Below are 19,032 nucleotides of genomic sequence, written 5' to 3'. Positions count from 1 at the left end.
AGTCTGGTTTCAAGTTTCTCCTTTGATTACGCGATGGCTTTGCACACCCTTAATCCGATCCCAGGCCACATTCCAACTCTGACACCTCCATGACTCCGACCGGCCTTTGTTTTCTGTCCCAGCATGTGGCTTTTATAAACCATTCAATGATCATTTATTCAAAGGTAATATTCGTACAGGCGGTAGAACCCCATTCTAATTCATTTCTGGTTTGAGTGAGAAGAGTAGGTGGCAGAATACCTGTCACGTCTGTTTTTTTTTTTTTGGTTTGACACAGCAACTTGGACTTTCACCATCCTTATGGAATGAAAACCTGCACGTTAACTGAAGAGTTTGTTGTTGGATAATTAAATGCAAACACAACTTTTAAATTGACTCACCACTAAAAAAAAAGTATCAATATTTAGAAGTACCACAATGGCTGCAAGAAGGAGGTTGGAGGAGAATGGAGTACCTGGAGAAAACTTCGAACCCTGAGGCGTTTTGCTCAGAGGCAGCAGCACTGCTGGCCCAGTAAGCAAAATATTGTGGATGAATTTATGAAGCTCCTTTGTTCTCTCTTCTACTGAAAAATGATGAAATAAGCACAAACTTTCTATGACTACATGGCATGTCTCACGGCAACGGATGAAGTTTAAAATGTCACCGTATTTAAGCGCGACATGTCTTGACACTCCTCAGATACAGATTGTGTGTGCGCCCGCAAGTGTGCCGAGAAGTAGAGTGCGTTTTTTTCTAATAGGGAAAAGGAATATTTGGACATTTTATCAATAGGCATTATTAAATCCTGCTTGCTTGAGCTAATCTTGGCGGACCGGAGCAAGCAGCAAGTGAGCGAGTGTGAGCGAGAGAGCGCCGATGTCTCACCCTGTGACTTGAAGAGAGACCGTCTGTAAGCCGCTTATTATATCGACTAGCACCTTTTCTCGCCGCCTCCCTCCCTCTTTGCTCATTTCTATCTCTTTCTGCCTCCGTTCCCTCCCTCGCTTCGCTTTCTCCAACTCATTCTATATCCCCTCATTCTCTTTTCTCAACAACTCCTATCAGCTCCCGTAAATACACACTCACAGATGCCTGTGCGCACACACACACACACACACACACACACACACCGCCGGCGCCAATCCCAACCTTCTTGTTCAAAGCCAGAAGCAAAAAGCCGAAGTTTTATTCAAATGAATGTTTACTTCGTCGACTGCCAAGATGGGCTTGTTTGTGTGTGTGTGCGTGTTTGTGTCGAGAGAGTAGGGAAATTGCAGGCCAGTGTGTGTTAGTGTGTGTTACCCACAGAGCAGAAGGAGAAGGGCTGACAGTAGGTGATAAGCCAGATAGGCCTGCATGCTGTGATTATCACCCACTGGACCCCTGTCACACACACACACACACTTGCATACTTGGTGGCCAATGAGAGAGTGTGTTGTCAGGATTTAGCGCAGACAGACAGAAAAAGCCTTGGATCACAGAAAAGGTGGAAAAAGCACCAGAGAAGCAAATGAACATAGACTGCGGAACACAATGTACCCCAATTATGTTCCGCTGATTGTTTTATCTGGTGTGGTACCAATATCCAAACGTTCTGTGGTTCAGATGCTGGAATCAAAGGCTTTTTCTGTGGTGTTTGGAAGCACGGGATGGAATGCTTGCTTGTGCAGGAGATCTGTCGCTGCGAACGGATGAGTATAAATGAGGATTCTTCTTTGTTTCAGGTGTGTGGCCGTCGGAGGAAGTGATGGCTCATTACTGCCTGCAGAACCGCCACATCTTCAAGTAAGGAACTCTGGATCTCGTGGCTAGCAAAAGTGCTGGAGCATCTTTATGTCAGAGAAGATACTATATGCTGTCAAAATGAGCGTTTTCTTCCAAGTTACACCACAACTCCATACACCAGCCAACCACTAGGAGGCGCTTCTTTTACTATTTTTTTTCCAGATGTTATTTTCAATTATTTTGGTAGACTGACACCAGAATATTTATACAGTATGCATGAGAACAGTTCCAGTAAGGTCTAGGTAAATATATGTCACGGAAAAAGTCAGATACGTGTGCAACGACTAGACAACCGAGTCGTCAACTGCACAGGCTCTGGGACCATCGGAACTACACTACATTTTGAGTTTCCGACTTATGACCTGCTCGACTTATGTCCACCCGTACTTACGACCACGGCAAGCAGATGCTTTTTTTTTTTTCTTCCCCCAATTCAATGTCTGGCACCGCAGCATGTAGCAGCATCACGTACGACAGTTACGGCAGCACAGTATCCCAGCATCTCACTCTCACACAGCCATCAACCACTACAGTAGTATCTATAACCCTTGCGTCGGCTATTTTGAATGACATTCGACATACGTCCAATCCGACTTACGACCGGTTGTAAGTAGGATGTTACTTGTATTAAAGGTCAATCCATTCAACTTCATCATGTTATTCAATACAGACAGAGTTGCAAGTTTATTGTAGCAGCACTCAGTTTTTTCAAAACTGTTGACTGTGTGGGAGTGTTGACATTGCAAGTCACACTTCAGAAAAACAGTACGCATAAGGGGGAAAAAATCCCCACGTACAGCTCCCCCAAAGCGCTGAGGAGAACACTGACTGTTTTCTTTCCTCACTGTTTGCAGTCATCAGAAACAAGAGAAAACCAGACTTTTCTCCACTGTAGTCAATATTTTTTTGCAATTATTGACTGAAAAAAACACTGTAGCTCAAGTACATGAGGAAAAAGTTTATTGCCCAACATGCGATTGGAAACAACAGTCAGGCCGTTCAAATGGTATGATAACACTGACATGTCTGAAAATGCCAGTGTAGCTGCAGGAACCAGAAATGATCTCAGTCTGTAGTTGATGATTATAAGGCTAAACCTCCATCCCGATGAGATAGATATGCTCTGCTGCGTGTATGCACTCCAGACGGACACTACCATCCTCCCTGGTCGCTCATATCCTCTTCATCTCCTCTTTTGTCACATCCATGATCTGGTTGTCTTACTCTTCTCTTTTGTCTAGGGCCAATATCCTTCGTCCTCCATGTAGCCTATCACTCCTATTCCACGTGTCCAAACCATATGAGTCAGGCCTTTGTCTTCATGTGTCCCTCTGATAGACGTGTTTGAAATCTTGTCCTTCCTGGGGACTCCCAATGAAAACCTGAGCATCTTCAACTCTCCTCACTCTGACTGACCTCGCTACTGTCCTCTAGCGCTTCCCTCTCCCTTTCACTTCCACCCGTTAAACTGATTCACAGATCACAATATCGTCAGCAGACACCATGGTCCGTGACGCTGTGAAACCACTCACATTGTAACAAAAGAGTTTATCTGCATGTGTAGTGACATGGTTAAAGAGCACAAATCAGACTTTCTGTTGTCTGTCCTGTCTCACAGCTCTGAGGAGGGAGTGTTGAAGTGGAGGCCAGCAGTGTCTCAGTGGGGAGCATTATTTGGCACTTTGAAAGTGAAAGAAATATTTAGTAGTTCATTGCACCTGCTCATTGACAGTTACTCAAGAGCTCCATGCAAAAAAAAAAAAAATCTGATTGAAAGTATTTGTCTCTTGCGTGAGCTGTCTCGTATCCTGCCACCCTGCGTTATTCTCTGCTGCTCTTTCCCTGGCACCCTTTCTCTGAGTGCTGGTTCTGGCCTCCGGCAGGGGCCTGAAAAGCACCAGGCACCTTTGATACACACTCAAGGTGGAACATCAACCTTTGATTTCCTGTTTTAACATTCAAGAGGCGGGTGTGGAGGAAGAGAGGCGTATTGATCAGAGCGGTCTAGTGAAGGTCAGCGAACGAGGGTGGGAGGTAGGGAGAGGGATGAAAGAGGACAGGGGTGGAGTTGGAGGCGGAGGGGGATGAAAGGGTGAAGAAGATGGAGAGAGGGGTTGAATGAGCATGCAAGCATCTGTGTGTGTGTGTGTGTTGTGTGTTGCCTCCTATTCCCTGCTGATTGAGCTTGTGCTTCTCAATGTTCAGTCCTCAGCTTTCAGGTTGATGCTTGAATTGATAGTTGTTCGCCCACTGTGTTGTCTGTGTGTGCACAATTTTTAAAGAACGTGTGTTTATGTGCATCAGCTGCAACACACACCTGTATGGGGTGAAAGTACTTCAGCTCTCGCCGAGGTGAAGCTCATTTCCACTGCTCTCTCTCCTCTCTGTCTCCTAGGGGAGCTGTGTGTGAGTTGGGGGGAGGCATGACCTGTCTGGCAGGGATCATGGTAAGTACACTTGCCCCACACACACTCCCAGCGTATGTCTTTATTTAAACATGTTGCTGCAGTATTTACACCAAGTCATTTCTGAAAAAACAATGTGACAGTATTTCGTCACGTCCTTTGGAGTATTTTTATTTAACTATTCAGAATCAGAATCACAATTAGAATCAACTTTATTGCGTGTAATTACACTGTAATTACCAGGGGAAATGGAGAAGCATGAGACTAGGCAGACCTCTTCCTCAAAACTCACGACGACGACACATGACTTTATTGAACACAGCAAAATCCAAATCAAATCAATGAAACTCAAAACTGAAGAGTTACCTCAGCTCACAGACAAAAACAAAAACATCTAAAGAATCTCCAAAATCCAGATGAAACTGGACAAAAACATCTTCCTCTGTAGTGGAAGGTATTCTATTCCTATATTTCTGGGATTTATAATTGCAGGCCAGTGTGCACATGCATTATATATATATATATATATATATATATATATATATATATATATATATATATATATATATATATATATATATATATATATATATATATATAATTTTATCATACAGTTCAATCATGCAGTTAGGTGTATGTTTAGTTTGAATATTTTTTTTCTTTATTTTTTAGTTTCAGATAGCATCATAGCTGCACAGTGCAAAAGATTAACAAATTAATTAATTTAGCACATGACATTTTTCTTTTTATTCTGACAAGCTGGGACATTAAAGGTCAGGGAATGCTGAGGGCCAAACTTTGAAATACATGTCCGTAAAACTGTGTCATTACAAGCAGTGCTTCATTTTATTTTGATGCTCTTCTTTAGAAAAGACAACAATGAAAAGACTGCTGTACTTCATTTTCATTAACTTGATGAAACGTCTCCAACCTTGTTGACGATTAACCTCCTTATCCATCAAAGTTGTGTCTCTTTTATGAAGGATGTGGAGCACTCATCTTTTGAGTATTTTACACCTTCCACTGCAGTGTGGTATTTGCTTTATCAACTGCCAGCAAGCACAACATTATTAAGGACACTACTGGTTTTCTATTGAAGAGCAAAAGAGCTCCGCCTGGTTAAAAAAAAGAAAAAAAAATACTCTTGACAGCATTAAAAAAACATTTCAAGTGGAAACACTCACAACACACAAGTTGTAAAGCTTTGGTGTTGAGATAAAATACTTTTCTGTGGTTCAATGCCAGGAAGAGGAAATCAGTGCTAACTTTTATTGAGAAGAAAGAATCAAAGGAGCAAGAGTGTTGTTTATCCGCGAGCTTTGTTTGTTCAGTGGACAGAAGAAGAGTCAGAGTGCAGTGCTGAGAAAGAAATGTAGAAAAGCAAGCTAGAGTCCACTGAAAAAGCACAAGCTAATAACGTGATTAATGCTTCGATCAATATATGAAAGCAGGTCGTAAATGAACACTGAAGATGCTTGGTTAGTTCTAGTCATAGTGAAGTTGCTGCAGCTCTATTTAGAAGCTTTAAATGATCATTTTGGATTCTGCCATTCACTGGTTTTTGTGCTTCTATTTGTTTGTTACTGGTCTTATCAAGAGAGATGATATTAGATATCAGATATAGATTTTTTATTGATTTTTTTTATTCTTTAGCTTTTAGCTTACGCACAAAATAGTAAGAAAAAGAAGAAAATTTAAAAAGCATCTTGAAAATCTCTCCGAATATGTATTGATAGCGTCCTCTCTGTCATTGCACCAACAAATCTTCTTCTAGATGCCTTTGTTGTTCTGGCTGGTGTTGTAGCTGCAATCACCAAACCCCTGCCTCAGTTGAGTCCAACACCGATGAAGGGGGGCGAACTCAGGACCAACTACTAGTAGAAAGCATGTCAGCTCATGATTTCTTTTTAAAAATTGACTTTCTTTTGCAGTAAGAAATGAACGCTGGTGTTCAAATGGCTAGTGGAGTGAATTCCAATTCCTCCCTTAATCCCCAACCTGATCCCTCAACCTTAGCCCTCAGAAGCACGTGTTGAAGGCTGTGTGTGACTACGTGTGACCCCTTAAATGCCGATACGTCATCAGACTTTGGGGGTAGAATTGCGCAAAAGCGGCATTCCTTAAATCACACGTTGCCCTGACGTGTCGCCATGACGGCTGTCAGTGCTAGTTGTACTTCATACTTGACACCATGGATAACAGACGAACGATCAAATGAAGATTAAACGTGTGACACATGGGTCGGAGAGTCATGTCATTTTCACTTGTGTGGAACCACTCCTGTCACCAGCCGACTGGGCAGCGAGCACATTTTTGTATTTGAAAAGCACATTCTATCATATTGCATTTGAAGTGAAAATCATCATTCAGGCTCTGCTGCATGTTTTTTCATTGAGTGACGCGCCACTCTCCAGCTACGGTGACTCTTCACCACCAAATGTGAGTCTGGCTATTCCTCAATGCTGGCAAATCTCAAAATTGAGGAAGCTACTTCCCTCACCTTGCTTCTCAACGTCCTGAGAATTGGCACAGCTCTGACTCTTCGCGGGCGCATGCATATTTGTATTCAGTTTGGTCTCAGCCCTGGTCTGGTCCTCCTCATCGATTTTGGTCTCGGGCCCTCAAAGACTTGCTCTCGTTGGGGTCTCAGCTTGGTGGTCTCCACTACATCACTGGTTCAGGCCCATCCTCATCTTTAGTTTCTGATCAACACCCTGAATTCTGTTTCATTCTATCCAAGGTTACAACAAGATCATTAATAAGTTGCGTGCTTCAAGTGTTGTGAAGGAAATGATCTGCTCTTGGCATCCGTCGCCTTCATCTTCAAAGGAGGAGAGTTGCCTAGTATTTTAATAAACCCTTAGTATTTATCCTATCATACAGAAATTAGAATACTTCCTTAAACAAAGTCCACGCCTGTCATGTTTTACATCTATCTTTTATTCAGTGGAACTCAGAGAGTTTCCTGCAACCTCAGTGAAACGAGCCGACCGTGCACGTGCTGTGGAAGCTGTGGTGCACTCACACTCACTGTGACACCTGCAGCCACACACTCTGACAGCTATACGGTTTATTAGCCTGGTCTGAAGGGTCCCGTCGCATAGCAGGCGTCTGTGTGTCCCATCGATCTGCTGGTTGCCATTCTGACTGTGTGTGTGTGTGTGTGTGAGTGTGAGGGAGCCTAGTGTTATCTCACAGCAGTCAATACACCATGTTTTGACATTGGTGGCTGGAGATGGATTCCTTCCTTCACACTTCTCCCGCTCCTCCTTCCTCAGGCGTGTCACCGACACCACATTCCTAAGTTTCGTATACGTCACTACCTGACCTTAAATGCTCTCCTTTGCATATTCCCTTTTTTTAAATGCGGTCACGGATCTTAAGCTGAAGGGTTCTTGGAGCGTGTTAGGGTCCAAGTGGTGGTCCACATTAGGAGCTTTTCTCCTTCATGAAAGCAGGTTCCCACCTCTGAGGGTGAGTTTGTTTCTCCAAGTCAGATAGTGCCAGTGACCATAGTGTGGTCTGAAACTCAATTTCTGTCTCATGGTTTTTGCTTGTGTGGCCCATTTTAACTTTAAGTTATTTAACCCATGATTAATCCTGATTTATTCATGAACTTTGTCCATTTATCCAGTGAAAAAGCAACATAAGATTGTGTAATACTGCAAGACTGGACGTGCCTGCTCAGTCTACTTCTTTGGAGATCATTGTATCTGGAGATGCGAATGATTTTTGCTCTTGTCGGGATTAAATCCAACATGTATTATTATTAGCATTATTATTATTACCGAAAAATATGAATAATGACTGGACAAAATAACTTCAATGAGCCAATAAAGCAGGATGTGCTTCAGTTTAATGTTTGAGAAATGGCATATAAAATGGAATCACTGTCTTTTTTGAAGTGTGTTGTTATTACCCATCATATTTCAGACTCCCGCACATATTGTTTGTGGATGTTAGTTAGGTTTTAAATGAATACAAACTGCAATACATCACACTGTAAAAAGGAAAATCATAAATTAGGCCCTCGTAAATAGCTCACGAGCTGGCCACAGCTGTTTATCCCCAGCTTGAATCGCGTTCAAGGATCCTCCAGCATGGCTGACTCGACTGCTATCTATTATCGCTCAGCAGAGAGTAGAATGGAAAAGTCGTGAAATAACTTTAAATCCATGAAGAACATGCTCAAGACAGTCTATCGTGGAACCTCACATTAATTTGCAGCGCAACACATAAGTGATTTCAATATGTTACTTGTGAAAAAGTCAAATGTATGCAACTGACTCTGGCCACATCGGCTATGGCTTCATAAAGGAGTATTCATTCCCAGAGGAAGGGTCGCTGCCGTGTTCACCTTAAAATCACTAACCTATCTCTTAAAATTTTCACAATGTTTTACAAAAAAACCCAGCGAAAAGTCATTAGAAATATTGTTTGTCCCCCTCTCCAGCATTAGCGGGAGTGTGATTGAAAATATGCACAGCAGCAATTTCGGTTTAGATTTTGATTCCAATTCCCGTTATGCTAATTCCAGAAGGGCCCGCGGGTACAACATGTTTTTTTGTTAAATTAACAGCTTTAATAAGTGCTTTTGTTCTCCATATTACTGAACCTATTTATTGATGTTGGAGATTACTCTTATGCTATAATATTTTTAGGGCTTATAGAAAATAATTCATCCTTCAGATATACAATAATCTTTAGCCTGCCAAAAACAAACACACTAACTCAGTATCTTTTTTCAGTTGAATACCTGTTGTTATGATCAGAAGAAAGGGAGAAATAATTATTAATGAAATAAACAATTGTCAACCAAATATGACATTCATAAGGCCTTAAAGAGGGCACAAAAATGTCCCTTCTAGAAATGAAGGTGTTTGTGGAATCAGGTATGAAGCTCGAACACTACACACTGTGATGCTGAACCTAGCTGGACAGCTACTTGTTCCCTGACTAATATTCAAGTGACTTAAAAGGCCGGGAACAAGCTTCTTAGATTTGACATTAGTGAATAAACACATCATCTGTGGTTCTAGCTGCACCTCTACACTGATCAAGTGAAAAGCCACCCACTCTCTCGTGTCTCATTTGATGCCAGACAGCGTGTGTGAGGACTAGGATGGAGGGTCATGCTGCTGTGCTCTGTGCTCCCTGATCTTTCATCTGGATGCTCCACTTTAGCCTGGAGGTGGCTGCGTTTATTTAAGCAGATGGTTGGCCACACATCGTTCAGTGACCCCCCCCACCACCTCTTACGCAGCCCGCAGGGCCACGACATGTGTCCAGACCTCCAAGTTGTTCAAATGAATGCATTATTTGCATTATCTTCTAAATGCAGTCTCTATGAAGAGGAGGCTGATTTGTGTGTGTACAGTAGCCACCTGCACACACACTCCACAGTCATTGACAACCTGACACTGGAGACGGCGTCAGCAGGGACGGTGAACGTGGAAAAGGGTTATAGTAGAGCACGCGTCATATCGAGACTCGCGGCGTACAGCGCAGCACAAAAGCGTTCTCTCCGGTTCGCCCTTTATTTTTCTGCACCGCAAAGTTATATGAAGGGCATCAGGCAGGCCTGGCGAGCTGAGTGCAGAGTGACAGCGGCAAACGGAGTGATGGCTCGGCCCGATAAACACCCAGCGTCAAATGAAAAGGCTCTGCGCTTGCCATCATCCCCTGTCACAATGCAATTACTGAACAGAGTGATAGCAAGATAGCAGCCCCCACTGCTAGCCAGCGTGATAAAAGTATTGACTGATTTGATTGAATGATTAAAATAATGCAGACATAAAAATGGGGTGAAGATAGAGAGGGATGGCAGGGAGCAATGGAGAGATGGGTTTGAGGGCTGGGCTCGGAAAAGTGAAGCTTTGTAGATATGGTTATGTCATTATTGTGCGTGTGTGTGTGTGTGAGAGAGAGAGAGATAGTTTCGACATCTAAAGGCACTTTTGGTTTGCTGCTTTTGTTCACTGTTGTTTCATTTCTGTCTCCCTGCCTCTCAGGTTGCCATTTGTGCTGACGTGACGGAAGTCCTGCTATCAGATGGGAATGAGAAGTCCATTCAGAGTATCCTTTCATCGTCCTCGCTCTCCCCCTGCTATCTGTGCATCAGACTCATTCATATGGAATTGTTTCTGCGAACCTTTGTTTCACTATTTAAATCTGGAGCTGTGTTGCCGTCTCCAGCGTTAGAGGGAGTGTGATTGAAAATATGCACAGCAGCAATATCAGTTTAAATCACGGGTGTCGGACTTGATCACACTCAAGGCTAAATATTAGACAAAACCTGTCTTTGTCACTTTTTAACTGGAATTAAAAGTGGAAGCAGAACGTGACATCAGGCCAACTTGAGAATCAAAACACATCAGTTGCTTCCATGCATCCGCTTTTCCATTGTACAGTAAATGAATTCTCTTCTATCTGGGTCATAAGATCACTTTCTGAAACAGCCTGTAGAACGATAAAGCTTGAACACCTTAATCTTTGCACGTCACTGAAGGTGGTGTTTTTGTAGTTCTTTAAAGTCATTTTAAATTGAAATTTTCTTCCAAAGACGTGTAAAGCTTTTGCATGCCACAAAAAATGACTTGGTGGGCCTGGTTTGGGCTCAGGACCATGAGCTGGAGTTTGTGGTTTCATTCATGAGAAACTGAACTTGGGTACATCTGGAAATAACCAGTAAATATCCCGTTATTATGAGTCTATAAACTGGTATAGACACGCACCCCCTTCTCCAAATTTGGATAGCAACATCATCACTTTCAAGGGTTTCAATACTTCCTCAGATGGCGCTTTGCCTTGTACATTAAGGTAAACATTTGTCTGTGATCCAGGTCCCAAAAAGAGCGGAATGTTCGTTCAAGCTCAGTCATTGTTGTCCACCTGTCTGCCCATCAACTTCCCCACCCTGTCAGAGACGCCACCACAATGGGGAAAAATCCCGACTACAACCCAGTGATGTGACTCTGCATGCTCCCCTGCTGGAACAGGCCTGCGGCAATTGTGTTTTTTTAGGACAAAAACAGGTCACTAAAGTCACCTAATTTTTGGTAGCATTTTGTTAAGCTACAGTGTGTCTTGTTGGTGGAGTTCTGCCCCCATGTGTGTTCAACTCTGTCATTTGACTCAGAAAGGCTTCCAGTCGGCACATGATTCCTGAAACTCTGACAAGAGGCCGGACTTGTGTTGAGCTTGGTTACTGTTGTTGACTGCGCAGGACAGTGTTAAGGAATGAAGGAATCCACCAGGTCAGTGAAGTTGTGAACCCTCAAGATGCGTGTCTCATCTCATGCGACAGAAAACCAGCATTGCGTGGGTCAAACCCTTAGTTTCTAACATCATTGCTTTCACTGGCTTCCCAACTTCCTCAATGGCACTTGTCAGGTAAACTTTTGTCTGTGATCAAAGGCAGACCAAGTTCTGTCGTTGTCGTCCACCTCTCTGCCCATCAAACTCCGACACAACTCCAAAACTTCCCCATCCTGTCAGAGACACCCCCACACTGAACCCTGGGATGTCTATTCCCCTGCTCTTTGTTCCCCTTACTCTCCATTTAACCAAGGTTACTGGACAGATCACACTTGTTTTAGCTTTCAGTTTGACCTCCTTAAGTAAAGTTGGTTTATCTCCCTCAAAAAATAGATCAAACTTCTGCCCAATTTTGCAAAAGCCCAAAAGAATCTGCTATTCCGTCTGCTCCCCTCTGATCAATCTGAAGTGACTCTCTGTCACGCCGTCATGAGTGGAAAGTACATAGCACACAGTGTGCCGTAACCTTGGCGTCTCAGCCCTGAAATCAGGGTTGAAGTGAAAGAAGAAAAGCTGTCCACCTCCTTTTATCTTTAGGCAAAAGCAGCAGATGGGGCACCCACCATGACAAGCAGCCAGCACCAGCGTTCAACATGGCATCTACCAATCCCAGCTGCCCACAATGCCATGTTAAGAGCACAGTAATTGCTGTCCTGTCAGATTTCGTCCTAGAAGCGCTAAAGCTGCGACTTGATGAGTTTTTTAAAAAAGCGGGAACAATCGAGCTTCGTCTGCCAAGCTTCGGTGGTTAAGTTTTAAGCCTATAATTAAGTTTTTTGGTCAAATCTTGAGGTGATATTTTGGCCAACAGTTATTGTCGTGAGTGGAGTATTGATCGCCTGCATGCTTTGGTATACAATTTGCGTCTTTGTTTTCTTCGCTTGTCTTTTGGGGTCTTCTTCCTGTAGCTCAGACAGCTGTGTCACTGTCTGACTCTTCTGGGTTTAATCTGAGGACAAAAACACCTATTTTTTAAATCAACCTTTCATTTATTTCAGCACTCTTTCGACTAAAAACATTGTTTTTGCATTCATTTTTTTAAGGAGAACGTGTGAAAAATTGACCTGAGCTTTGCTCCCTCCACCCCAAAACTTTCTTTGTTTTTCCAGTCGACTGATATTCCATTTATAACTCTCATTACAGTACTACTCCGATCGCGGTACTGCTCGACAAAAGCTTCATACTCTTGACCGTACAAACAATACACGATTGAGCAGCTGCTTTGTTTGGTCTCACAAACATGAAGGATTTCTAAGTGGAAATGTCGTCCATTCAGAGACCATCACCACGCTTCCTCCTGCGACACACTCCTCACTCTTGCTGTTGAGTTAACAATAGTCAGATGGCAGGTTGTGATACGACCTGGGGTTTACACACAAACACAGATGAGACGATTTATGTGAAAAGAATGGACTTGAATGGATGACGCTCAGATATATCTGGAAAGTAGACTTACTGACCTCCTTCAACATTCAACACAAACAGGATCCATTGAGAGGAGAGAGTCTGTGCAGCTGTGACCTTGAACATTCATCTTGAAAATCAATGCAAGTGTTCCATTAAGGATGATTGATGCATGTCAATGGCCACTATTCCAAACCAAATATTCCTCCTTCAATAGTTAATAATACTTCAGTCTTTCATTTCATATTTGTGTCTGTCTTGCCGGTGGTGCATGAATGTGTACTTGTTTATCCTACCTTGTGGGGACCATTTGGCTTGAACCTACAGGGTCTGTTTGAAAATAACTGGGTCACTATAATGATTTTTAAGTTTGGTTCAGAGTCCTGGTAAACCTTAGCTGTTTAGGACAGTTAGGTTTAGGGTGAGTGGCTAGACAACGCATTATGGCAATGAGAAATGTCCACACTAGGGTAGCAATACAAACGTGTGTGTGTGGGTATGTGTATGTGTCCTCTGTGCCTAAGGGGAAATCATCTTTAATTTCGATAACTACTGGTCTACACAAAGATATGTGTACACCGTGTTCAGATTTCTTTTGTTACTGTGTCCTCATGAACTGTCATTCATCTTCATATACGTGGGTACAGTCCATGGCAACCTATACTTACTCCCAAGGCGTCAAATAGTGACACAACCTGCCTTCTGTGTTGCACGTGGGGCTGAAAGTGTTCCTTTCCGGCATCGTGTTCCAAACGGAGAGGTCAGGCCATGAGCGGGGGAGACGATCGGGCGCTGTCTTCACCATATCGCTCTCGATGTCCCTTGGTAAAAAGGTACATACTGCAGCACTTTGTGTTTCTCTCCCCCTAACTGAAGGTTCCACAGAAACCATGGCCCCTATTTGAAACCCCAGAGCTGGACTGGGAGGAGAGCTAGTAAATGAGCGATCAAAGCCTGGGAAGAGGTGCACTTTTCTTGGGCTCCTGACAGACCTGACTTGAACTACATTTTAGCTGCTTGGTGTGGATTTGGGGGGTGAGCTGTCGAGTGGTGTCCGTGTTCGCTGACCTCTCCCCTAGTGGTGTGCTGTTGATGAGATTACAGTAATCTGCTCTTCGCTCTGTCATCTCTCTGCGTAGCACAGTGACGGTGCACTGCAGGTGTTCTGCTCTTCTGTTTGTAAATGAGTTTGTGCCAGCATAGACGTCAGTTACTTCCAAGAAAAGTCTTTTACATTTTGAATTGGCTCTCCAGCTATCACTCCATCTATCAAGTTGTCACGCGGCCCTGCTCTCTGCTCTCCTCTCCATCTCCCCGTCGATTGGATTTGTCTCAGCTCTCTGCTGGCTTTAAAGACAGGGAAATCCTAATTGAATTGCTTTGCAACTCCACAGGCCAGTGTATTAATAGACAACTTAACATCAATCGCCCTGCCTGCGTGTGCGTGCGTGCGTGTGTGTGAGAGAGATGATGGTTAAAAGCCTTTCAATTGATCTTCAGCTTGATGCTGCTGATGCTGGACGACTTACCGGTTACTGGAGTTCATCTCTCAGATATTGTCATGTCTCATTCTGAAGGCATTCTTCCTGCTCTTCTCTTTATCAACATCAGAATCTGACATTTATCATTGTGTCAGATGCAGAAAAAGAAAAAAAACTCTCACCTAATATTAGGTTTTTAATGCACACATAATGAGCTGAAGCGGGATGGTTTGGTTCCTCTGATCTGGAGAGATAACAGAGTCCATTTCAATGCAAAACATGTGATGCTCTGTAGACTGTCCTAGTCTGGGAAAGGAACCACTGAACACCACAGAACTCTTGCAACTCTTGCTGAGGGAGATGGACTGTCAGGTGGAAATCCATTTGTCTCTGGTCTTTCCTCACATGCGAGCCGGACATCTGACACTTCAGGTATCAGGTGAATAATGTGCTCAGCTGTTGGGGGAACTCTCAAGTGTCCTCTGTCTCACTCATTTGGGCTGGTGTTTTGAGGAAGTGTGTTTTGTGTCGTGCACCAGGCCTGCAGCCATTCCTCTGCCAGCTACTGTTGTAAAACCAATAAAGTTTGTGTCACCTTGCGGTGCTTCATGGAGTGATGAAGAGAGTAGAATTTGGTGCTCAATACGTTGTACTCTTATTACAAAAAACAATTCAAGCCTTGCTGAATGTGGTTTTCCAATGATGTCTTCATGGTCTTTAAAGGTTGTCCTTAAGAGCTTCTCCCAGACGTGCGTGGGGTTATTGAGAGAAACAAGCAAGCAGGACTCTTTGGGTCGGCGAATGTATCGAGCAGGTGAGACAACTTTATCTAATCTGTTACTCGAGCAGTGTTAAATGCAACCATTAAGTTAAATGTTCACCTTCTTACCTTGCTACCACTACAGATACCTTGTTCCTGTACCTATTGAATGTGTTCCGAGGAAAGATTCTGATTGTAGCTCCATTTTGGTGCATTCAAAATGTCTATTTCAAAAACACCAGGGCATTATGGGTTTGTCTTCTGGAGGAAAGCCAGCTCTGTCATCCTCAGTTGATGCTCATCATAAGTGTTCCCTATCGTGCACATTGATGTCCAGACTGCTTGATGGATTTGTGTAGCATTCAGGACCCTCCGTGATGCATTTTTGCTCTTTTCTGTCAAGAGTAGCATTCATTAAAGCTGTTTTGGTGAAGCGATGGCTAAAGGATTCCACTGCAATGACCATTAGCGCAGTAGTACTCCATCTGAAGACCACGTTTCCAAGGTCTCTTGTCTCGGAATGAACTGCATTTATCATCGGTCTGGTCTTGGGTCTGGGAGGGGGTGGGAGGTCTCGGTATTCAGTTTTTTTTTTTTGCAAGATCAGTTGATCTTTTGTCAGGCCTTGCTGAATGCGCCCAAGTCTCCTGCCCAAGTCACCACAACGTCCCCCCAAACACACTTTGCACTTGTACGTGCAACACAGACCCGAGTACTGGACAGAAAATGAAGACATGAGTCGGGAAATATGGAGAAAATCTAATGTGTTCGGCCAGTTTGCTAGTTTGCTCATTCATTAAACAATAGTAAATGTATATAATATATAATTTTCTGTGGTCAGGTAACAAAGATGTACATTTAACTTTGTTTTTCAAAAGGAGGAAGTAAAAAAGAGGAGAAAATGTTCCTCATTGTTTGTGAATCTGTCCAATACAAAAAGCTGATGTACTTTGTCTTCTTAGAAGTGATGCCTCAAAAGCATTGCGTGACTCGTGTCGCCCACCGTGCAGCAAACTAGCCATAGCAGATGCTAGTCTCCTCCCTGCGCAAAAGCTTCCTGGTCCATCGAAGGCTCTCAGAAAAACATCGTCCACTTGGTCTTGCACTCTTTGTCTTTCCCGCATGCGTGTATTTACACAAGAGCAAGATGGAGTGAAAAAGTAAACGTATAATTAGGCCACATTACTTGGACTGTTTTCTTTTCAGATTATGCCTCCTGTCATCGCCCGCTCCGCGAGAGAGGGCGAAGGCTTCCATGCGATTGGACAAGATCGGGGGGAGGAAGGGCGGGCGGGCCGTGAAGTGTGTGCGTGTTCATGTGTGCGTGCGCGCGTGTTTGTCCAGACCTCCTGCAGGGAATGGAGATTGTGTTTCTAGCAGGCCCTAATGTTTTGTTTACTGAGTGTTAATAATGCCTAATTAATAATCCTCAATCTGCCTGACAGTCTGGAGAGTGAAAGGGAGAGTGAGGAGAGAGCAGGAGCAACCACAGTGCTGATTCACCAACACTGTTGTGGGATTCAGTTTAGGCCCGACCAGGACTTGATTCTGGTCAACACCCTGCTGTCGTTGGGGGCTGCAGAGCGTGGAGGCTCTCACTTCCCTTTATGAATGTTGTTGAGTGCAGGAAATTAGATTTCCAAAAACTCTTGAGAACTGAATGGAGCACTGCGACCCAGCGTAGTGGGTTGAGTTAGTTCAGACTTAGATGGAACTATGTTGCCGGATTTCACGTGGATCTGTGTCCGGCGTACAAACTTGACGGCACTGATGGCAGCAGGGATCTTACGAAAAAAAATATTGCGAAAAGGTTTCGGTGTCAGTCCACTGCTCTGGGTTTGCGGCAAACCAAAGGCTTTCCTGTTTGAGTTGTTGTGTTCTTGTGTAGATTTTAATTATTTTCTTTAAGGCCATGTTTACTCAGAGTGTCAACTTTTGTCTGATTCAACGCATTCAAAAATAGGAATTCTCTAAATGGATTTCATTCAAATGTTGTGTGTTGACACATATGTATCCTAGTGAGGTACAATTTTGGGGAAAACACCTCCTTGTGGGACCCTTGTGCCAGACCCCACAAGGTTCAGCGTCAGTTTGAGGATGAGGCCTTCAGAATAACTTGGTCATTATTACTGGGTATACGTTTGGTTCAGAGTCCTGTTTAAGGTTCGACTTTTGAATTGGATGCATTTAGGAGGTTTAGTTTAGAGGCTGGGGAAACTGTGTGTGTCTCACGGTCTCTACTGCAGCAGTACAAGTCAACCAGAGACCAAGTGTAACAAAGCTCTCTCTCCGTGTTCCTCAGTAAACTCTTGGGGTTTTTTTTGTCTTTGTGGCAGAGTTGTGCGATGGGACTGTGAGTCCACCATCTCATCGCTAGAGAATCACTTTGATGTCATCATGTGCGCAGACTGGTAAGTACTTAGACACAAACATACCAAACACACCGTACAGCCACTTTTATCTGTGTCTTCGCAGCATTACACCTCACTTTTGCACCATTTTTGTGTGGCCCCCCCACAAGCAGCGGGACCTTCCCTCTCACTCATCACACTTACGTACATAAACCCAGCCGCCTGCCTGCCTCCATTTTACACTAAATTGCCTCGTTTTCATGCTTGGTGTCCCAGCAAATGGATGACTTAGGCAAATTGCAAATAATTGCGCCTTGACAAGGAAGGAGACGGCGTAAGATAAAGAAAGATTCGAGGGCGGATGCAGGGAGGAGAAGAAATGGAGATTGAAATGGAGAGATGGAGCAACATAAACACAACAATTAGCCCATCTGTCATTGAAATGGTGATCTGCTGGCCAATCAAGTATTAAATCTTTGTACTGCTCAGTTGTGCTGCTGGAGGTAAAACGCGTCCTGCCTGGACACGTGTGACCTGTGCGGTGACATTCTGGGATTGGAAGAAGGCGGCTTTTGAATCACAATGTCCTTCTCCTGATCCACTTTGTTGCAGAAGTTCAGGGTGAATTTGTGGATGGAGGGACGGACGTGTGTTGCTCAATGAAACACCTTGTGTTTCGGACATCTGCTGTGTTTTTATCAATTCAAGTTCATCAGTGTATTATCAAACAAGAAGCAGGAAAAGCAAGTTGTCAAAGGAAACAGGGACAAGTACCCAGTATTGACCATTTAAATGTGTTTTGGTAGCTTGCAGAGTAATGTGTGCATCCAAGCTTTAAAAAAAATGGCTCCTTATTTTCAGCTAGATGTGGCTTTTCAAACTAAAGTGAACAAGACAGGAGTGTAGATTCTATTGACTTTGCTCTTTCTACTTGGAGCCTTTTGTCTGAGTTAGTGCATTGAGGAAGCTTAAATGGCATTCATATCGATAATGGAAGTCTCTTTTTTTGATAAATAAACTACATTTACTTCTTCTATATGGGCATATAAGCACACATGCTGGGAAGACTGACATTCTCTTCCTGGAAACGTTTACACTAGGCAACTCTACTGCCTGCAAGTCTGCATGTGTATCACCTCTAAAGTGCTGCATTATCAAACACTGTCATTATTATTGTAATGTCACGGTCACTTTATGTAATAGTTGGGTACTAAACCCAGCAAGAGAAAGAATGCAGGCTACTTAATGAAGGATATTTCAGAGCGCTCTAATGCATGCGTGTGTCACGGAGCAAAGAGAGAGGAAAGTGTGGAAAAGGAGTAAATTAAATGTGAGTCTCCCATATAGTGGCTGGTTGAGATTGAAGTCACGTGTTTGCTGATTGCTGCAAGATCTTTTTCGCCGTGCTGCCCTTTTATCGGCGTGTGTACGCAAGTGATTCTGTAATAATTGCAGTGGTGGATGGAGGAGAGTGATGGCTGACCGATAAATGGGTGCGTCTTCACAGTGATCACCTGAGAAAAGGTCAACAACGCAGCTTCCACACT

General features: G+C 43.5%; 1 protein-coding gene across 3 annotated transcripts in view; it reads left to right on the top strand.

Moving 5' to 3' along the window:
- Window positions 1-19,032, top strand: part of camkmt (calmodulin-lysine N-methyltransferase) — a 98,461-nt gene that overhangs the window by 60,646 nt on the left and 18,783 nt on the right. For 2 of the 3 annotated variants that reach the window (XM_053874899.1, XM_053874901.1), the window contains exons 4-8: window positions 1,707-1,767; window positions 4,163-4,214; window positions 10,184-10,247; window positions 15,122-15,188; window positions 17,471-17,545. In XM_053874899.1, coding sequence (XP_053730874.1) covers window positions 1,707-1,767; window positions 4,163-4,214; window positions 10,184-10,247; window positions 15,122-15,188; window positions 17,471-17,545 — 319 coding nt within the window. The remainder of the gene's footprint in view (window positions 1-1,706; window positions 1,768-4,162; window positions 4,215-10,183; window positions 10,248-15,121; window positions 15,189-17,470; window positions 17,546-19,032) is intronic. The other variant, XM_053874900.1, reaches the window with a different exon arrangement.

This window comes from Synchiropus splendidus, chromosome 9 (genome assembly GCF_027744825.2).
Source record: "Synchiropus splendidus isolate RoL2022-P1 chromosome 9, RoL_Sspl_1.0, whole genome shotgun sequence".
Taxonomy (NCBI): Eukaryota; Metazoa; Chordata; class Actinopteri; order Syngnathiformes; family Callionymidae; genus Synchiropus; species Synchiropus splendidus.
The sequence above is the reverse complement of the archived record's forward strand: the minus strand, read 5'-3'. Positions and strand labels throughout refer to the sequence as shown.